At 40.9% G+C, this 15,068-nt stretch overlaps 1 protein-coding gene across 1 annotated transcript; it reads left to right on the forward strand.

Moving 5' to 3' along the window:
• Positions 1 to 2,129: 2,129 nt before the first annotated feature.
• Positions 2,130 to 11,579, forward strand: slc2a3b (solute carrier family 2 member 3b). Its single transcript, XM_080500836.1, has 11 exons — positions 2,130 to 2,240; positions 2,842 to 2,965; positions 6,207 to 6,311; positions 7,087 to 7,247; positions 7,516 to 7,756; positions 7,866 to 8,028; positions 8,135 to 8,322; positions 9,222 to 9,326; positions 9,437 to 9,538; positions 9,628 to 9,834; positions 10,839 to 11,579. The coding sequence occupies exons 2-11, from the start codon at positions 2,942 to 2,944 to the stop codon at positions 11,088 to 11,090; spliced, it is 1,548 nt and encodes a 515-aa protein (XP_080356962.1). The 5' UTR covers positions 2,130 to 2,240; positions 2,842 to 2,941; the 3' UTR covers positions 11,091 to 11,579.
• Positions 11,580 to 15,068: the final 3,489 nt, after the last annotated feature.

Consider the following 15,068-nt stretch of genomic DNA (forward strand, 5'->3'; position numbering starts at 1 on the left):
GTTTACCACCCACTGAGCCGGTCCCATGATTTGTGCATGACCAGGCTTTGTGCGCTGAACTGGGGCCACGTCGCCTTTTGTTCTCGCGCCCCCGGTGGCCGGCCGGCCGGCAGCAGCAGCACAGAGCCCCCTTTCACCGGGCACCCTCTTCCCCGCCCCGGCCCGGCCGAGCTGAAACGCCTCCGCGGCCACATTACGACTCTTTCCGAGGAAACACGGATTTAGCCGAACGGAGTTTCACACACGCCGGCGTGCCTCCATCCAACCGGTGTCAAGCCAGTGCACCCATACACCAGGCATTACTGTACGAGCGGACTCAAAGGGATTTCAAAATAAAAGGGACGTTCCAGTGAATGAGCTGTCACCGTCATTGCAACACAATTACAAGACAACTTAATTCTGCTGGTAATAATAACTCATAACGACATATACAATAAATGAATGAATGCATCATTAATACAACCTATTAACAATGAGTGATAATAAAACTTACTGTCTGCAGAAGTTAAAACGAAAAACACATCAGTGTTGTATTCATATTTCTATAATACCATAAATATCAACCCATCGTAATCACTTCTTTCAAATTGAAAGTCCAACAAAACAGCATATCTTGGCAAAATCCTGATATATTGTATTGTATTGTATTATATTATATTATATTATATTATATTATATTCTATTCTATTCTATTCTATTCTATTCTATTCTATTCTATTCTATTCTATTCTATTCTATTCTATTATATTCCGCTGTTGTCACTCATTCTATGTCAGACTGATATGAGGCAATCTCAGGATACCACTCACTGAAAACCAGCCCAATCTGATGAGGCATATGAAAATAAGAGTCCTCTTAATTACCATGTCTGGGCTCCTATTCCTTTAACTTCAGAGTGATATTAAAATACAATACATTCATTCCATGTCAGACTGATGTAGACAATCTCAGGGTGTCACTTACCAAGTACTTGTCCAATTTCATGTGGCACATCAAAATAAGAACCCTCTGAAAAAAGCACATCTGGACTCCTCTGACTTCAGATTGATATTAAAAGGTAATTTCCTGTTATCATAAATTAATTTCATGTCAGACTGATAGTAGGTCATCTAAGGATATCACTAACAAACCGCCAACCCAATCTGATGTGGCATATCAAAATAAGAGCCCTCTGAAATAACAAGGGTAACCTTGTTTCGCTGTAAGTTCAGACTAATATTAGGAGGAAATTACCTTTTATCGTAAACCTGTTCCATGTCAGACTGATGTGCCATATCATAATAAAGGCCTTCTGAATCAGAACATCTAGACTACAGTCCCTCTAGCTTCACACTGACATTTAAAGGCAATCCCCTGTTATCATAAAACCATTCCATGTCAGATTGATAGTAGACCACTTCAGTGCATCACACACGAAGTCCTAGCCACGTTTGATGTGTCATATAAAAATAGAAAGCATTTGATAATTGGATTATCACCAAACTGTACCCGATTTCAAGTTGTATTAATTCAAAAACTCAGAGTTATCATGGAAGTCATTCCATATCACAGTGACAGTGGACCATCCCAGGATACCACTCAGTTATTATTAAGGAATTCTGATGTATCATTTCAAAACAAAAGCACTTTGGAAATTCACCAAAGATTGATTTGAACCTGTCTCAATTTTGTGACTGCTTTTATTTTGATATGACACACCAGAATTCCTTACTATTAAAGTAAGCGATTCTGGGATGCTCGATTATCTCTGTGATGTGGAATAACTTCATAACGAGGAAGTTTTGCGTTAATCCAACTTGAAATCAGGTGACATGTCGAGTGGTCGGAGATTGTTGGGTTTATTTTGTGTTTGTTTGTTTGTTTGTGCTTCTGTGGGCAGTACCTTTATTGTGGCTATTTAAGTATTGATAATGCACTCATTTATTAGCTTTGTTGTGGACATATTATTATTAGCAGTGGTATTAATTAGTGTTTTTTATTAACTAACTTACAGATCACATTCATTGGAATGTTATTCTTATTTTGAAATCCATTTGCGAGCGCTCTCACAGTAATGCGTGGTGTGTGGGCGCACCACTAAATAGTGCGGCGGCTGGCGTGACAGCAGTTCCGTCCAAATGAGTAAGAGGCGTGTACGTGCAGATGCGCGTGTCGTGAGACCTCTATAAAGCCTCGCGACCCCCACATCTCACACAGCTGGACCACAGAGACACACCGGCTGGGACAAACTACACGTAACGGTAAAACTTTTATTTTGTTTATATATATATATATATATATATATATATTTGTATCCACAGTGTTATTTTATTCATGGATTTATTAGTTTTTCCTCTATGGATCACTTTTGTGTCGTTTCTGCTTCCGGAAGCTCAGATTATATTAAAACTGTAATAAACCACGAGGAGCATCACTTGCTGTTGGACCATCTTCTATACATCGTCAGAATTATTGATTTGCTTTAAATGTTGTGTCTTGTTAAAAAGAAATGTATATATACTGTAAAACATGTGAATAAAGTTACAAAACAATCCTCCTCATAATGTAATAATTAGATGAAGCGGAGGAGGAGGAGGAGGGTGAATACGGAAGCAACGGGAGGGGTTTTCTGTCACTTGTTGAACACTTGAGTGCTGAAAAGTGTCTGAACTGTCAGTGCAGCAGCACTTCAAGGACATTAGGTCTGTATCTGGTAGCACTTACAGGTTAAAAACTATTAGAAAATATATTACCGTCTTATCTAACCCATCTGGATTGTTCAGATCAACTGAGCATTTATTGTAGAGGTTTGAAATGCATTTGAGTTGACAGCGTTTGGTGCTTTTGTTTGTTGACTTACAGGTTTATCTGCTGACTGTTTGCACAGAGCCGTCTACGTAAGGATTTAGAAACAACCAGGTCTTCTGAGTATCTTTTTTTTGTCCACACCACAGAAAACAAGATGCAGCAGCTGGAGGACGAGAAGGTGAGCACTCTCCTATTTACATTGTTCGACAGGTTACATTCATAAACGTCATGTGGACTGTTTTCCTTGTCAACAAGCTTCCACATATTAAACACTATTCATGCTCAAATAGAAGTAATACGAACTTCTATGGACTAAAGAAGAAAATTGCCTCTACATATTTCGTGATTCTGTATTTTTCCACTCTTGCACGTCTGGATTAGGATACAGGACATGACTAAGAGAGTAAAAGTTGGAGACGGGACTGATTGGCATGTTTGAACTTGAGTATGCCTCGACTCCCTGTGTTTAATTGCATTCTCCATGAAGGGCTGGGATGAGGGAACACTGATATGACACAGGGGCAGGCGGAGGGCGACTGAGAGCACAAATATGAAGACGAGCTCTCAGTGCTTGTGACAACTTGCAAAAATGGCTCATCCCATGTTATTGTACAACAGACTTCTAATGCACTTTCTGTTAAACAGTTCAGTTTATTTATATGGTGGCTATGAGAGTAGTATAAATAATAGAAAAAATAAACAGCAAACTCATGGGATAAGTGACATTGGAGAGAAACATTTGTACCAGGAAGAAACCTACAACAGAGTCAAGTGGTGGATTTCCGCATGCACCGGAAAAGGTAGAGGGATTGTGAACTGGTGTCAAACATAGATTCAACAAACAGGAAAAATTTCAAGCTGAATGAAAAGTTTTTGTGTCTCTGAAACCCTTTGGTTTGTCTTTGACAATGAGGTGGTTGCAATTACTTCACTTACCTGCGTGTTTCTTCAGATTTTTACACAATCTTACAGCGAGAAACTGTGCAAGAGGACAGAAATGTGGAAGTTGTAAAAAAAAAAAAAAAAAAAATATATATATATATATATATATATATATATATATATATATAAATGGGAGATAAGGTGCCAGTCAAAATGAACAAGAAGTGCACTGATATAATATTTTTTTTTTTTAGAAAGAAGAGAAAAAGCATCTAATATTGATTATAATTGAACAAACTCCAGACACGTGAAAAGGTTAGCAGCTGTGCTGAAATGAGGTGTGGTCGGTTGGTTCTGATCAACAAAATTGTGTGTGTGTGTGTGTGTGTGTGTATTGTGAAACATATAAATCAGAGGTGTTGTGAAGATCGGTTGAGACTTCCCATCGTGTGGTAATATAATGTGATGACTTGAAGGGAGGTCTCGCTGGACAACTCATTGATATTATCTTCACATTAACCCTGATTGTGTGTTTTGAACGAGACACGGTGAAATTCACCATCATATACAGGAAAACAGTAGTTGAGAAGTCGGGGGCAATAGTGAGTTTACACGGTCTCAGGTGCACATTAGCTATAAAGACTGATGCAACACGTTATGCAAATAAAATGCGTGTAACAGAGTTAGTAGAACTTTATAAGACAAGCTGTGGATTTTCTATAAAACGTGCAAAAGTCAACCTCGCGACCAATACAGGTTGTGACAATGAATGCATGTTTGTGCAACGACAATGCCTCGCAACATGTCGTTACAACTGAATAAGCCACGTTAAAGTTGTGACATATACGCGCTTGCGTCTCACTCAGACGGCCACTCCCTCACGAGACACGCTGCTGGAGCAAGACAATCGTTTAGCAATGCGTCAAACGTCGATGCTCAAAACAAAAAACAAAAAAACAAAGCATAAACCACACAATGTCCTTATCTCTGCTGTGTGGATGTAGAGCTTCTGTATTTGGCTTCCAAACCTTGTGTACAGCTGTGCATTCAGTTTGTAGTACTCCACGATACTCCTTCCACAAAACAAAAACAAAAAACTCAGAGTGGCTTGATTGCAACCATCATCTGCTACTCTGGTCAAGTGTTCTCTGTTATCAGCCTTCTGTCATTGTTTCCAGCTAATTCATCACTTCCTCCTGTGTAGTGCGGTTTCACGCGCTGCCGCCATGTATAGGATGTCAAACACACAGTGATGTCAAAACAGTTCTTCACTGCGTTACCAGCCTGCTGAGACCGTTAAGAACATTGCATTTCTGGAGCTCTTTAATAAAAAAAAAAGAAAAGAAAAGAAAAGGGAGTGCCTGAAAGAACTCACAGTCTGTTTGAGGACACTGTGTGTGTGTGTGTGTGTGTGTGTGTGTGTGTGTGTGTGTGTGTGTGTGTGTGTGTGTGTGTGTGTGTGTGTGTGTGTGTGTGTGTGTGTGTGTGTGTGTGCGCGCGTGCGTGCGTGCGTGCGAGTGTGTGTGTGTTTGTGCGTGTGTGTGTGTGTGCTGTACCTCGAGGTAAAAATCAAGGCCCACTAAACCTGCTTATTCGTGATTTTTTATTTTTTTTTATTTTAAAGGAGTCCATGATCATTTATCTGTCAGTGATTTATCAGCAGGAACAGTCTGAAAATGTTTTTGACTTGAGGGCAATGGGAATGAACCAACAACAGCCTATTAATTCACACCATGATTGTTACTGTAATGTTTCTCAGTAGAGTTAGTGTTGAAACACTACCTAATCACACGGTGCCGGGTTTGTAAGTAAATGGATTTAACTGGACGATTAAAATGGATTTCCTTCCATTGCTTAGCATGGTGGGATGCTAATTGTTGCCCAACAGAGTTCAAACTGAAGCGAAACTTTTGCAAAGTTTCTCAAGAGACTTAATGCACGACGTGAAAGTGATGCAGAACAGAATTCCTTTACGCGGCCTTTAGATCCGCTTTTAAGCCAGAGTGAAACTTCGATTGGGGATTTCCATTCTGCACCAGTTAATTCATTAAATTCTGCCTGGCTGGATGCTTTACCTTTTGCAAATTTAATTCCCTGGTAAACCCTGTCGTGTAAAGGATTAATGTCCAGTGTGTTAGCTTGTTTCTAAGTCCTTTTTAATTCTGAACCCGGCCGAAGAAAACATTCACAATGGGATCCAGACTTATTCTCTCAGTGTGTCTTTAGCTACTTATCTGAAAAATACCCCCCCACCCCCACCACCGTGTAACAAAATCGTCGTTCCTGCACAGTGTTGCGACATTCGGTTTGCACAGTATTTCTGCGGCGATCTGCGAAACAAGCAAGCGAGAGTGGAAGAGTGGATGTAGAAAGGCTCATTGTGTGAAGTCGCCAGTGTCAACTGTAAACAACGAGGGCTTTGTGGAGCCGGGAACGTTGTCATGGCCCCCTGTTGAGACTGTGGGAATAATTAGTACACAAACTCCACCTGCACATCTTTCTGTCATAACTCTCCGTCTTCTCCTGATCCCCGACAGCCCAAGAAGAAGGTGACCGCTTATCTTCTCTACTGCATTTCAACGGCCGTCATCGGCTCTCTGCAGTTTGGCTACAACACTGGAGTCATCAACGCACCTGAGCAGGTGTGTGTGTGTGTGTGTGTGTGTGTGTGTGTGTGTGTGTGTGTGTGTGTGTGTGTGTGTGTGTGTGTGTGTGTGTGTGTGTGTGTGTGTGTGTGTGTGTGTGTGTGTGTGTGTGTGTGTGTGTGTCAGAGACACAATGCCCTTCCATTTAATGTTTACATTATGGACAAATACAATCTTTAGTTATTCAGGCAGTTAGTTTATTTCTTCTTCTAGCTTTAAAGGTGCAGAGAACATTTTCCACCGTCAACACTAGTGTGAGGTTGAATGTGTTGACTTGTTTTACACTTTTATTCTCTTCTACACCTGCTTGTGAAGTTAGTAAACTGAAAACTAAAGAATGTCCCCCAAAGTGAGTGTGTCTTACACTTCCTGTTTGAATGATTTTCAGGTTTCAGTTTTATTTCATTTCCATGAAATGTGGTGTCACCCTCACATTAATGCTGGGAGTTCACCTAAAGCCAATGGAAATGATGGGGCACATGATGACTCAAGTTCTGCTACCGACGCTTCTCATTTGTGTTGAATTGTGACGAGTAAAGACACATAGTGAAATGCTTTTATCATCTTCATCCATCTTGTGTCTGCAGTTGCTCTGCAAGCGGCTCCATTCTGTCTGTTACTTCATTCACGATGCAGGTGGAAAGGCCTTAATTCAATTCTCCAGTCCTCCTGACAATAATATAAACAATAGTGCCCCCCAGTGGTAGTTTGAAACATCGGTTTTTCCGGACTGCAACCACCTCTGAACAAAGTCTTCCACCTGTTCCGACAGAAACTCCGAGCCTTCTTTGACAATGTGTCCATTGAGCGGTACGAGGAGCCCTTCAGCCCGGGGGCCAACACCATGGTGTGGAGCTTCGCTGTGGCCATCTTCAGTGTGGGGGGCATGGCGGGGTCCTTCTCTGTTGGAGCCATGGTCAACATCTTTGGCAGGTGAGAACACCGACAGTTGATTAACTTTACTTAGGCTTAAATATGTATTTCCAGTTTAAAACACTTCACGGTGGTTTTAACCATCTGAGCTTTTGCGAGTCACCACAGTCACTTTGACCAGTTAGATCTCAAGATAAGTGAACCAAAACTAAAATAAAATAATGAGACCTTGAATTATTTTAAAAAATTTTTTAGAAGCTGCTAAAATGTTATTCTCCTTGTGTACTCATTCTGACTTTGTTCCTTTCACTGTCGTCGTGTCTGTTAGGCGGAAGTCGATGCTGATAACTAACGTCCTGGCTCTACTGGGCGGCGGACTGATGGGCCTGTCAGGCGTGAGTCGATCCTATGAGATGGTCATCATCGGCCGGTTGATCATCGGCGTGTTCTGCGGCCTGTGCACGGGTCTGACGCCCATGTACGTGGGCGAGATCAGTCCCACGGCGGTCCGAGGAGCCTTCGGCACACTTCACCAGCTCGGGGTGGTCATCGGCATCCTGGTGGCGCAGGTACACCATCATGGTCGATCACAATATGGTAATTATTTCAAGGTGCCTTTTGAGGTCGTGGGGAAAGTGGAACATTTCTAACGAATGATGTGGACGGCGTGTGCTGCAGATCTTTGGTTTGGAGTTCCTGCTTGGCTCGGACACCCTGTGGCCTTTGCTGCTCGCCCTCACTGTCCTGCCCGCCATACTGCAGACCGTCATGCTGCCGTTCTGCCCTGAGAGTCCCCGTTACCTCCTTATCAACCTGAACCAGGAGGAGGAGGCAAGGAAAGGTTTGTTATGTTCTCACTGAGATCTCACCACGATACATGACGTGCTGGAGGCTCCTTATGTTTGCACATGAATGTAATTCATCTCCTCGCCCACTATCCATCCCAGCACTGGTGCGTCTGCGCGGCACTGAAGATGTCGGCGACGACATCCAGGAGATGAAGGAAGAAGGGATGAAGATGGCCATGGAGAAGAAAGTGACCGTCTTGGAACTCTTCCGCTCTCCGAACTATCGCCAGCCAATCATCATCGCCATCGTCCTCCAACTCTCTCAGCAGCTGTCTGGCATCAACGCTGTGAGTCCGCGAGAAGAACCCACACATTTCTCCTCAGACTTAAACATTTAAAGGAGCTTTCGGTAAAATGATTTGGCCGTGACTTTACAAGTCTATGACAGGGGGATGGCCTGTGGCTTCGGGCTGTGTTAGATTGAGTGGAATAATTGAAGTCTCTCGGGGTCCAAAGACCGAGACAAGCACGGAGGTATTTAATAGATATTTTGCTAATAAGGTCATGAAGCCAGGCTGACTAAATTCATTAACACTTGCTGTGTCTGACCTGACAGTCAAAGTAAAGCAGCGGCAGCAGCATGCAGCTACAGGCGTCGACTGAACCGGCACATTAATGCTCGTACCGCTCACCCACAAGCAGCGGGAACACTTCCACTTAATACGCTGTGAATGATAGGGTCCTCTATAGCTCCACGTATTCATATACATGATTAAAATGTATTACATGACATTGAAGTAAATTGCTGGTCCTTTGTTTTACACTGTTTAAAACTTTTTTTTTCAAAATAGTTTTAAATGACTATTTTGTGTTGTACAACTCTATTTTATATAGTTTATGTTTGAAGAACTTTGTATTGTGAGTTATTATCAAATCCATAAAATAACGATTGATGTTTTAAGAGTTATGCTCTTACCACAACAGTTATCTTTGTTTGTAGCTCCAGTGAGCAGATATAAACCCCCCTCGGGACCGGGGGTTTGCTAAAAACTCACATATTTACATGAAAAGTTAGTGATAACTGAACAGCAGCCATAAAAAGACACAAATAACTAAACTGGAAACGATTTATTAGAAGCTTGTCTGGTTGCCAAAAAACTAAGACAAATGGAATACAAGTCTAATTCATTTTCAGAATTAAACTGTTATTCTCTTGCTCCCTTTTTATTTTTAAATTTTTTTTAAGGTCTTTTACTACTCTACAAGCATATTCAAGACTGCTGGTGTCACTGAGCCCATCTACGCCACCATAGGAGCCGGAGTCGTCAACACTGTGTTCACTGTTGTTTCTGTGAGTGTCTGACGACATCAGTTTACAACTTTGTCCATGTTTCACGTTGTATTCGTTGTCAATGAAAGCTTTTTTTTTCCCCTTCTTCTTCTTCTTCTTCTTCACACCAGCTCTTCCTGGTTGAACGGGCCGGGCGCAGGACTTTGCACCTGATCGGACTGGGTGGGATGGCCGTCTGTGCCCTCCTCATGACCATCTCACTGGCTTTAGTGGTGAGTGGATGAGTTTTGTATATTGTTGAGGAGGAGGCATCAACGTCTGTGCCTCTCCTTCACGCACACTTTTTCCTTTGTGTCTCTAGGAGGCCGAATATAGTTCTCTAAGTTATTTGGCGATCGTGGCGGTGTTCGGCTTCGTGGCCAGCTTTGAGATGGGCCCGGGTCCAATACCCTGGTTCATCGTGGCTGAGCTCTTCTCTCAGGGACCCCGACCCGCCGCCATGGCTGTTTCTGGCTGCTCCAACTGGACCGCCAACTTCCTGGTGGGGCTGGGTTTCCCCAAACTGAGGGTAAATAGAAAAACGTTTACATTTTTTACACCTTCAGTGTCGCATTTTTAGATATCTGGACTTTACTTGTGTATTCCTTTTTTTTTCTCCTTCAACGTACGCATCAACAGTTTTTACCGCTTGCATTTTCACGACAATGCAGTTGATCCCAGCTCATTATGGGCGAACGCAGAGCAGGCCGTCAATAGATGACGTAGCAAACACACCCATCAACGTCATCAATTATTAATTCAAGATAATGGTATTACTGTGGTGTTTGCTGCGAACATTTATGCCATAATTATGATTTTTATGTTCCAAATGACTCTAAAGCAGGAGTTTGCAACCTTTCTGAATTAAATAGCTTCTTTGGCTCTTTCTACAAAATAATAATGTCAGGAACCAATATTTAACCTGATGTTTGATGTTTCATGACTACAATATAGAACAGTGGACATATTTTTATTCATAGTTTATCAGTTTTATCTTCTTTTTTTTTTTTTTTTTTTTTTTCATATAAGTCATGTTTAGTTGTTTTAGTGACATTAGCCGTTGTAGTCAACTTCACAGTTTTCATTATTTTTTTTTAATTTTAGGATCCTTTTTGTAGTTTTGTTTGAAGCTGTTTTATCTATTAAACTTTCTTTTTTTATTTGTTTTAGCCATTTTGATCTGTAATGGTTCATCTTTTTTTGTATTATTAAGGAATTTGAGGTTTTTTTTAGCTTTTTTTTTTTTTTCTTTCTACTGTTGTTGCAGTTTTAACCAGTTTAGCCGCTCTACTTTTTTGTGCTCGACTTACCATTACATATAAAAAAAAATGTATGGGGTTGCATTACAGAAGAGCCACATGTAGTTCTAGTGCCGCAAGTTGCAGAATCCTGCTCCAAAGTCTACTTTTTTGAATTAGTACCTCTGCTCTTTGTATCTCTGCCTCTTCGGAGGAGTGATGCACTTTGCAACTTTTACAATCTTCTTGTGGTTTGCCCATTTACATTTTTTGCACATTTCAATCTTTTCTTCAGGAAATCTGTGGCCCTTATGTCTTCCTCATCTTCATGGTCCTCCTCATCCTTTTCTTCATCTTCACCTTCCTGCGAGTTCCCGAGACAAAAGGCAGAACTTTTGACGACATCGCGCAAGGCTTCGCCGCTAAATCATCCCACTCGCTGGTGCCTGATTCGGTCGTTTCTGGCCAGCCGGACGGTAAAGAGCCGGCACCCATGTCTCCCACAGAGAAGTTGTCCATGGTGGATATGTCTTCGGATAAACAATGAGCGTGTTGTGAGAACAGTGTACACGTGAGTTAAATGAACACATTTATAGAATGTAGCACATGTCAGAGTTCTGTTGAATAACTCACAGATGATGAAAGAGCATCAGGGCGTGTTTTAGAGTTGTTTGTTTCATATTTCCAGTGTGCCATTTAAAAAAAATAAAAAATTAAAAAGATAGGTTTTTATTAATTGACATAAATCTCTTTAATCCTGCTTTCAACATGGGACAAACTTAAATTAATTACAAGAACTTAATGCTATTTTGACATGCACGGTGGCAATGCCACTCATTTTGCCATGTAAGAGGATCAACATACTATGTCCAGTGTTAAGTCCCAGGTCCTCAGCGACCATCAGTGTTAAAAGGTTGCAGGATTTAGGGTTTTGGGGGTATTGAGGTCAAGCTAGAAAAGCTGGTTTTGGAGCCTGGTAGTTTGACCCAAAAAAAAAAGAAAAGAAAAGACTGACATGTCCTTCCTGCCTCTCCAATGTGCCATGTTTTTTTTTTTGTTTTTTTGGGTGGGGGGGGGGGGGCAGTATTGTGACATAATGCAACAGCCTGTGGCTTCACAGCCTGCACTCCCGCCTGTCAGGCGGCTCCTCCTTTTATGGGCAGAGAGGTGAGGTAGCAACACCTGATTTCTATCAGGGGCTTAATCGCCTCTCTGCCACACAGTCCCTCCACAATAAATGTGCACAACAAGGCAAAACACTTCGGGGAAACAACACTCACTGTACATCATCTCTGTATTTCACTCCTTTACAGTATGTTAATTTTGACAATTCTTCCATAGTGGTCAAATATCTTGTTTACTTTTCTGTTCATAATTAGCCGATCAAAGATCATTAATCCTTAAGAAATGTTTGAGAAAGCGAGGGTAAGTCTATGCATAGTCTCCTTTGTCCAGGTAGGAACCATCTCAAAGCAAATTCAATCAGGTCAACCCTTTTTAGGTTGTATAAGGCTTGTTTAGAGAGTAAAACATCCACCATCATCCTGTAACTTGCCCTGATTTAGATAAGATGTGAAAACACAACAGGCAATTGTAAAGTTTGAGCACAGCCGAATGAATCATTTCATCTTATTTGGCCCACAGTGGTGGATCTGAAGTGTGTCTCAACAGATGCGGGGGTAATTCCCCCCAGAGCAGCCGGCGAGTGCCCAACTTTGTAGTACCAGTACAAAGAACAAACATTTTCAGTGTTAAAATATTTGTGTGGGAAAGCCATGAAATGTCAGAGTCAAATATTTACACTTTAGGTCTTTTTACTGCCTTCTGTTGTTAAAATAATTCGGACCTGAGGAGTGTGTAAGGGGTAGGGTTAACATAACTCCAATACAATCAGTACAGGAAGTGTCTGTCTTGTGCTGTTTGGATATGACTATGTTTGTACTGATAAAAGACTTAAGACAAGGACAGGTTAGTTTCCTCTGTCTGCCTGTAATATTATTATTTATTAGGATGAGAGAGACGCATGTAGCACTGATAAGCCTGAAAGAAACCTCCTCACACACTGTATTTTTTATTTTTTATTTTTTTTTAAACACGAGCTAACCTTTTTACATTTTAGAATTTCCCTGCACTTGTATAACCAGAATGACAAAAATGACCTGATGCCGCTATTTATAGCTGGCATTGCAACAATTAGATACAAATAAAACTCCGGTGGTTCAAGCTTGTAGTTTACTCCAACTGTTTTGGCACTGGAATTACATTCAATATTAATGTACTTGAAAGTGTTTTTCAGCAAAAACACCATGTGATATCTTCATTCAAAAATACATTACAAGCCCTAAGACACAGTTTTAAAGTGCTTGCTCTCTTTTGAGGGATGAATATAAACGTAGTATCTGCTGGTATTTAAAACACAACATACAATGAGTCATCCGCTGTGTTGTGACGGTGTTGAGTTAAAACACTAAATTAATTCTATTTATTTCAATTGTTAACGCACAAAACTGTTCTCATTCATATTTGTTTCTCATTGGGCCAAACTCGTGTGCGTAAACTGGCAGGTTTCTACATGATGATCACTTGATGTAGTCGCTGTTGCATAATATTGTTTGTACAGTTGTGTACTTTGTCTGGGTGTGTGTGTGTGTGTGCGTGCACACTGATGAGGAAGCACTTTGAGCTTAGCAGCGTCTTGTTTGCACTTTAGGATAGTTTCTAATGATTGTATTGTGGCTTTCTGTTACATGTAAATATACTGCAAGTGTAAGAAATATGCATGGATCTCGTTAAATCTGAATTCATTCCACTCAGATTCTTCTTTGGCCTGGTGAATGTCATGTCGCTTTGCAGTCCTCCACAATATTGACATTTTTTTTAAGTGCATTTTTGTTGTTGTTGTTCTTTGATTGTATTTTTGTGTAAATAAACAATGGTACAGTCATGCTGTGTGTGTGCAGGTTACTTGTTTTAAGGGGCAAATATTAAAAAAAATAATCTTTTTTTTATCTTTAAAAAGAAATGTGTGTGACATGATTTTGAGCATTAACATATTGTTATGTCCAAATAGCAGTAAGCTTGTTATCATTAATATTCAATGCAGGAATCAGAGAGTTCTCTGCTCCTCTTTCTGCCTGCTGCCCACTTCTGCACTGCGATTGCTTCATTTCTCTTTCTGTACTGTGGAAAAAAAACCTCAGTGAGTTGTGAGGTCACACACTGTAGAGCTACGAGCCAAGAGTTCAGTTTTTGTTTGGCTGCTCCTGAACATCCATCCAGACCATACATTACTTTATTGCGTTCACTACCTTCAATGGAACCCTCAGTGACTCGGACGATTCGGTGGGTCGTCCTGCAGCCCACGGTTCAATCTCACATTGTGCCCTGTTCACATGTCGAAGTGTCCTTGGGAATCTCACTGAACCTCCGGCATCCGCCATCACTGCCGTGTGATTGTGTGCACATGACTGCGTGAGCATGTAGGTGAACTTGAAAGTGCATTTAGACTCCAGAAGCAGTGAAAACATGCTTTATTCACCAGTCATGTCAATTTGCACAAATCTGAGGCAAAAAAAAGCTACTTTTCCAATGTTCCATTTCCATTTCCAACAGCTGAATTTGTTTCATTCATTCACCTTTTTTTCTCTCGGAAACCTCTACTTTGGATTTCATAGCATTCGTTGTACATTTCCCCAACACTGTTGCATCATTAAATGCTGCAACTGAAACATCCAATGATGCAGTTTAGATCAAGATTTCCATGTAAATATTTTTCTGTTTTTTTCTTGCTCGTCTGAATACAAGCTGTTCCTGCAGCTCTGGTTTCTTTCTCTGCTGCTTCTTCCCACACTGTCAATATAAATCAATGTTGACTCCTCAAACCTGCTTTCTTTGTATTTATTCTGCTCAATGGCTTCCTGTTATTCTTTATTTGTGCTGCTAGGTTTTCTCAAGAGAGCCCCCCCCCCCCCCCCCCCCAACCTTCAAAAAACTTCTTAGAGCCATCTATTATCTCTGCATTAGCTTTATAGAGATGCGTTTGATATTTCCAGGAATATTGCTCCCAAGCAGTGTTTCTGATTTCTACATTTCGCGACCCAAATAATTAAAGTTCCACATGAAGCCCCTTTGGGTCAGCTCAGGAGGGAGGGCACTCAGGAAGTGTCAAAAATTCAAACTCGATCTCATGTTGTTCACGTCAGACAAACCCACAGACAATCTACAACAAACTATAAATCTACTTGACACTTAAAATAAAGAAGGACTGAATAATATTCATTAGTAAAAAGTATAAATTAATTAGGGGGTAGAGAGTCTTACTTGTAGCAAAATGTTTATATGAACATTTATCTGATTTATAATAAAACCCCAAAATTAATTAAAACAGGATGTAACACATTGCTGAAACTTGCTTCATTGAAATTAAAAAGTGTTTTTAAGCTCTTTCATTCACACCTAACTAGAATCTATTCTACACCTCGTGGCCTAATCTTCTTTGCTACTTTGTCCATAATGTGAACTAATG

The sequence above is a fragment of the Blennius ocellaris genome, assembly GCF_963422515.1.
Source record: "Blennius ocellaris genome assembly, chromosome: 8".
Taxonomy (NCBI): Eukaryota; Metazoa; Chordata; class Actinopteri; order Blenniiformes; family Blenniidae; genus Blennius; species Blennius ocellaris.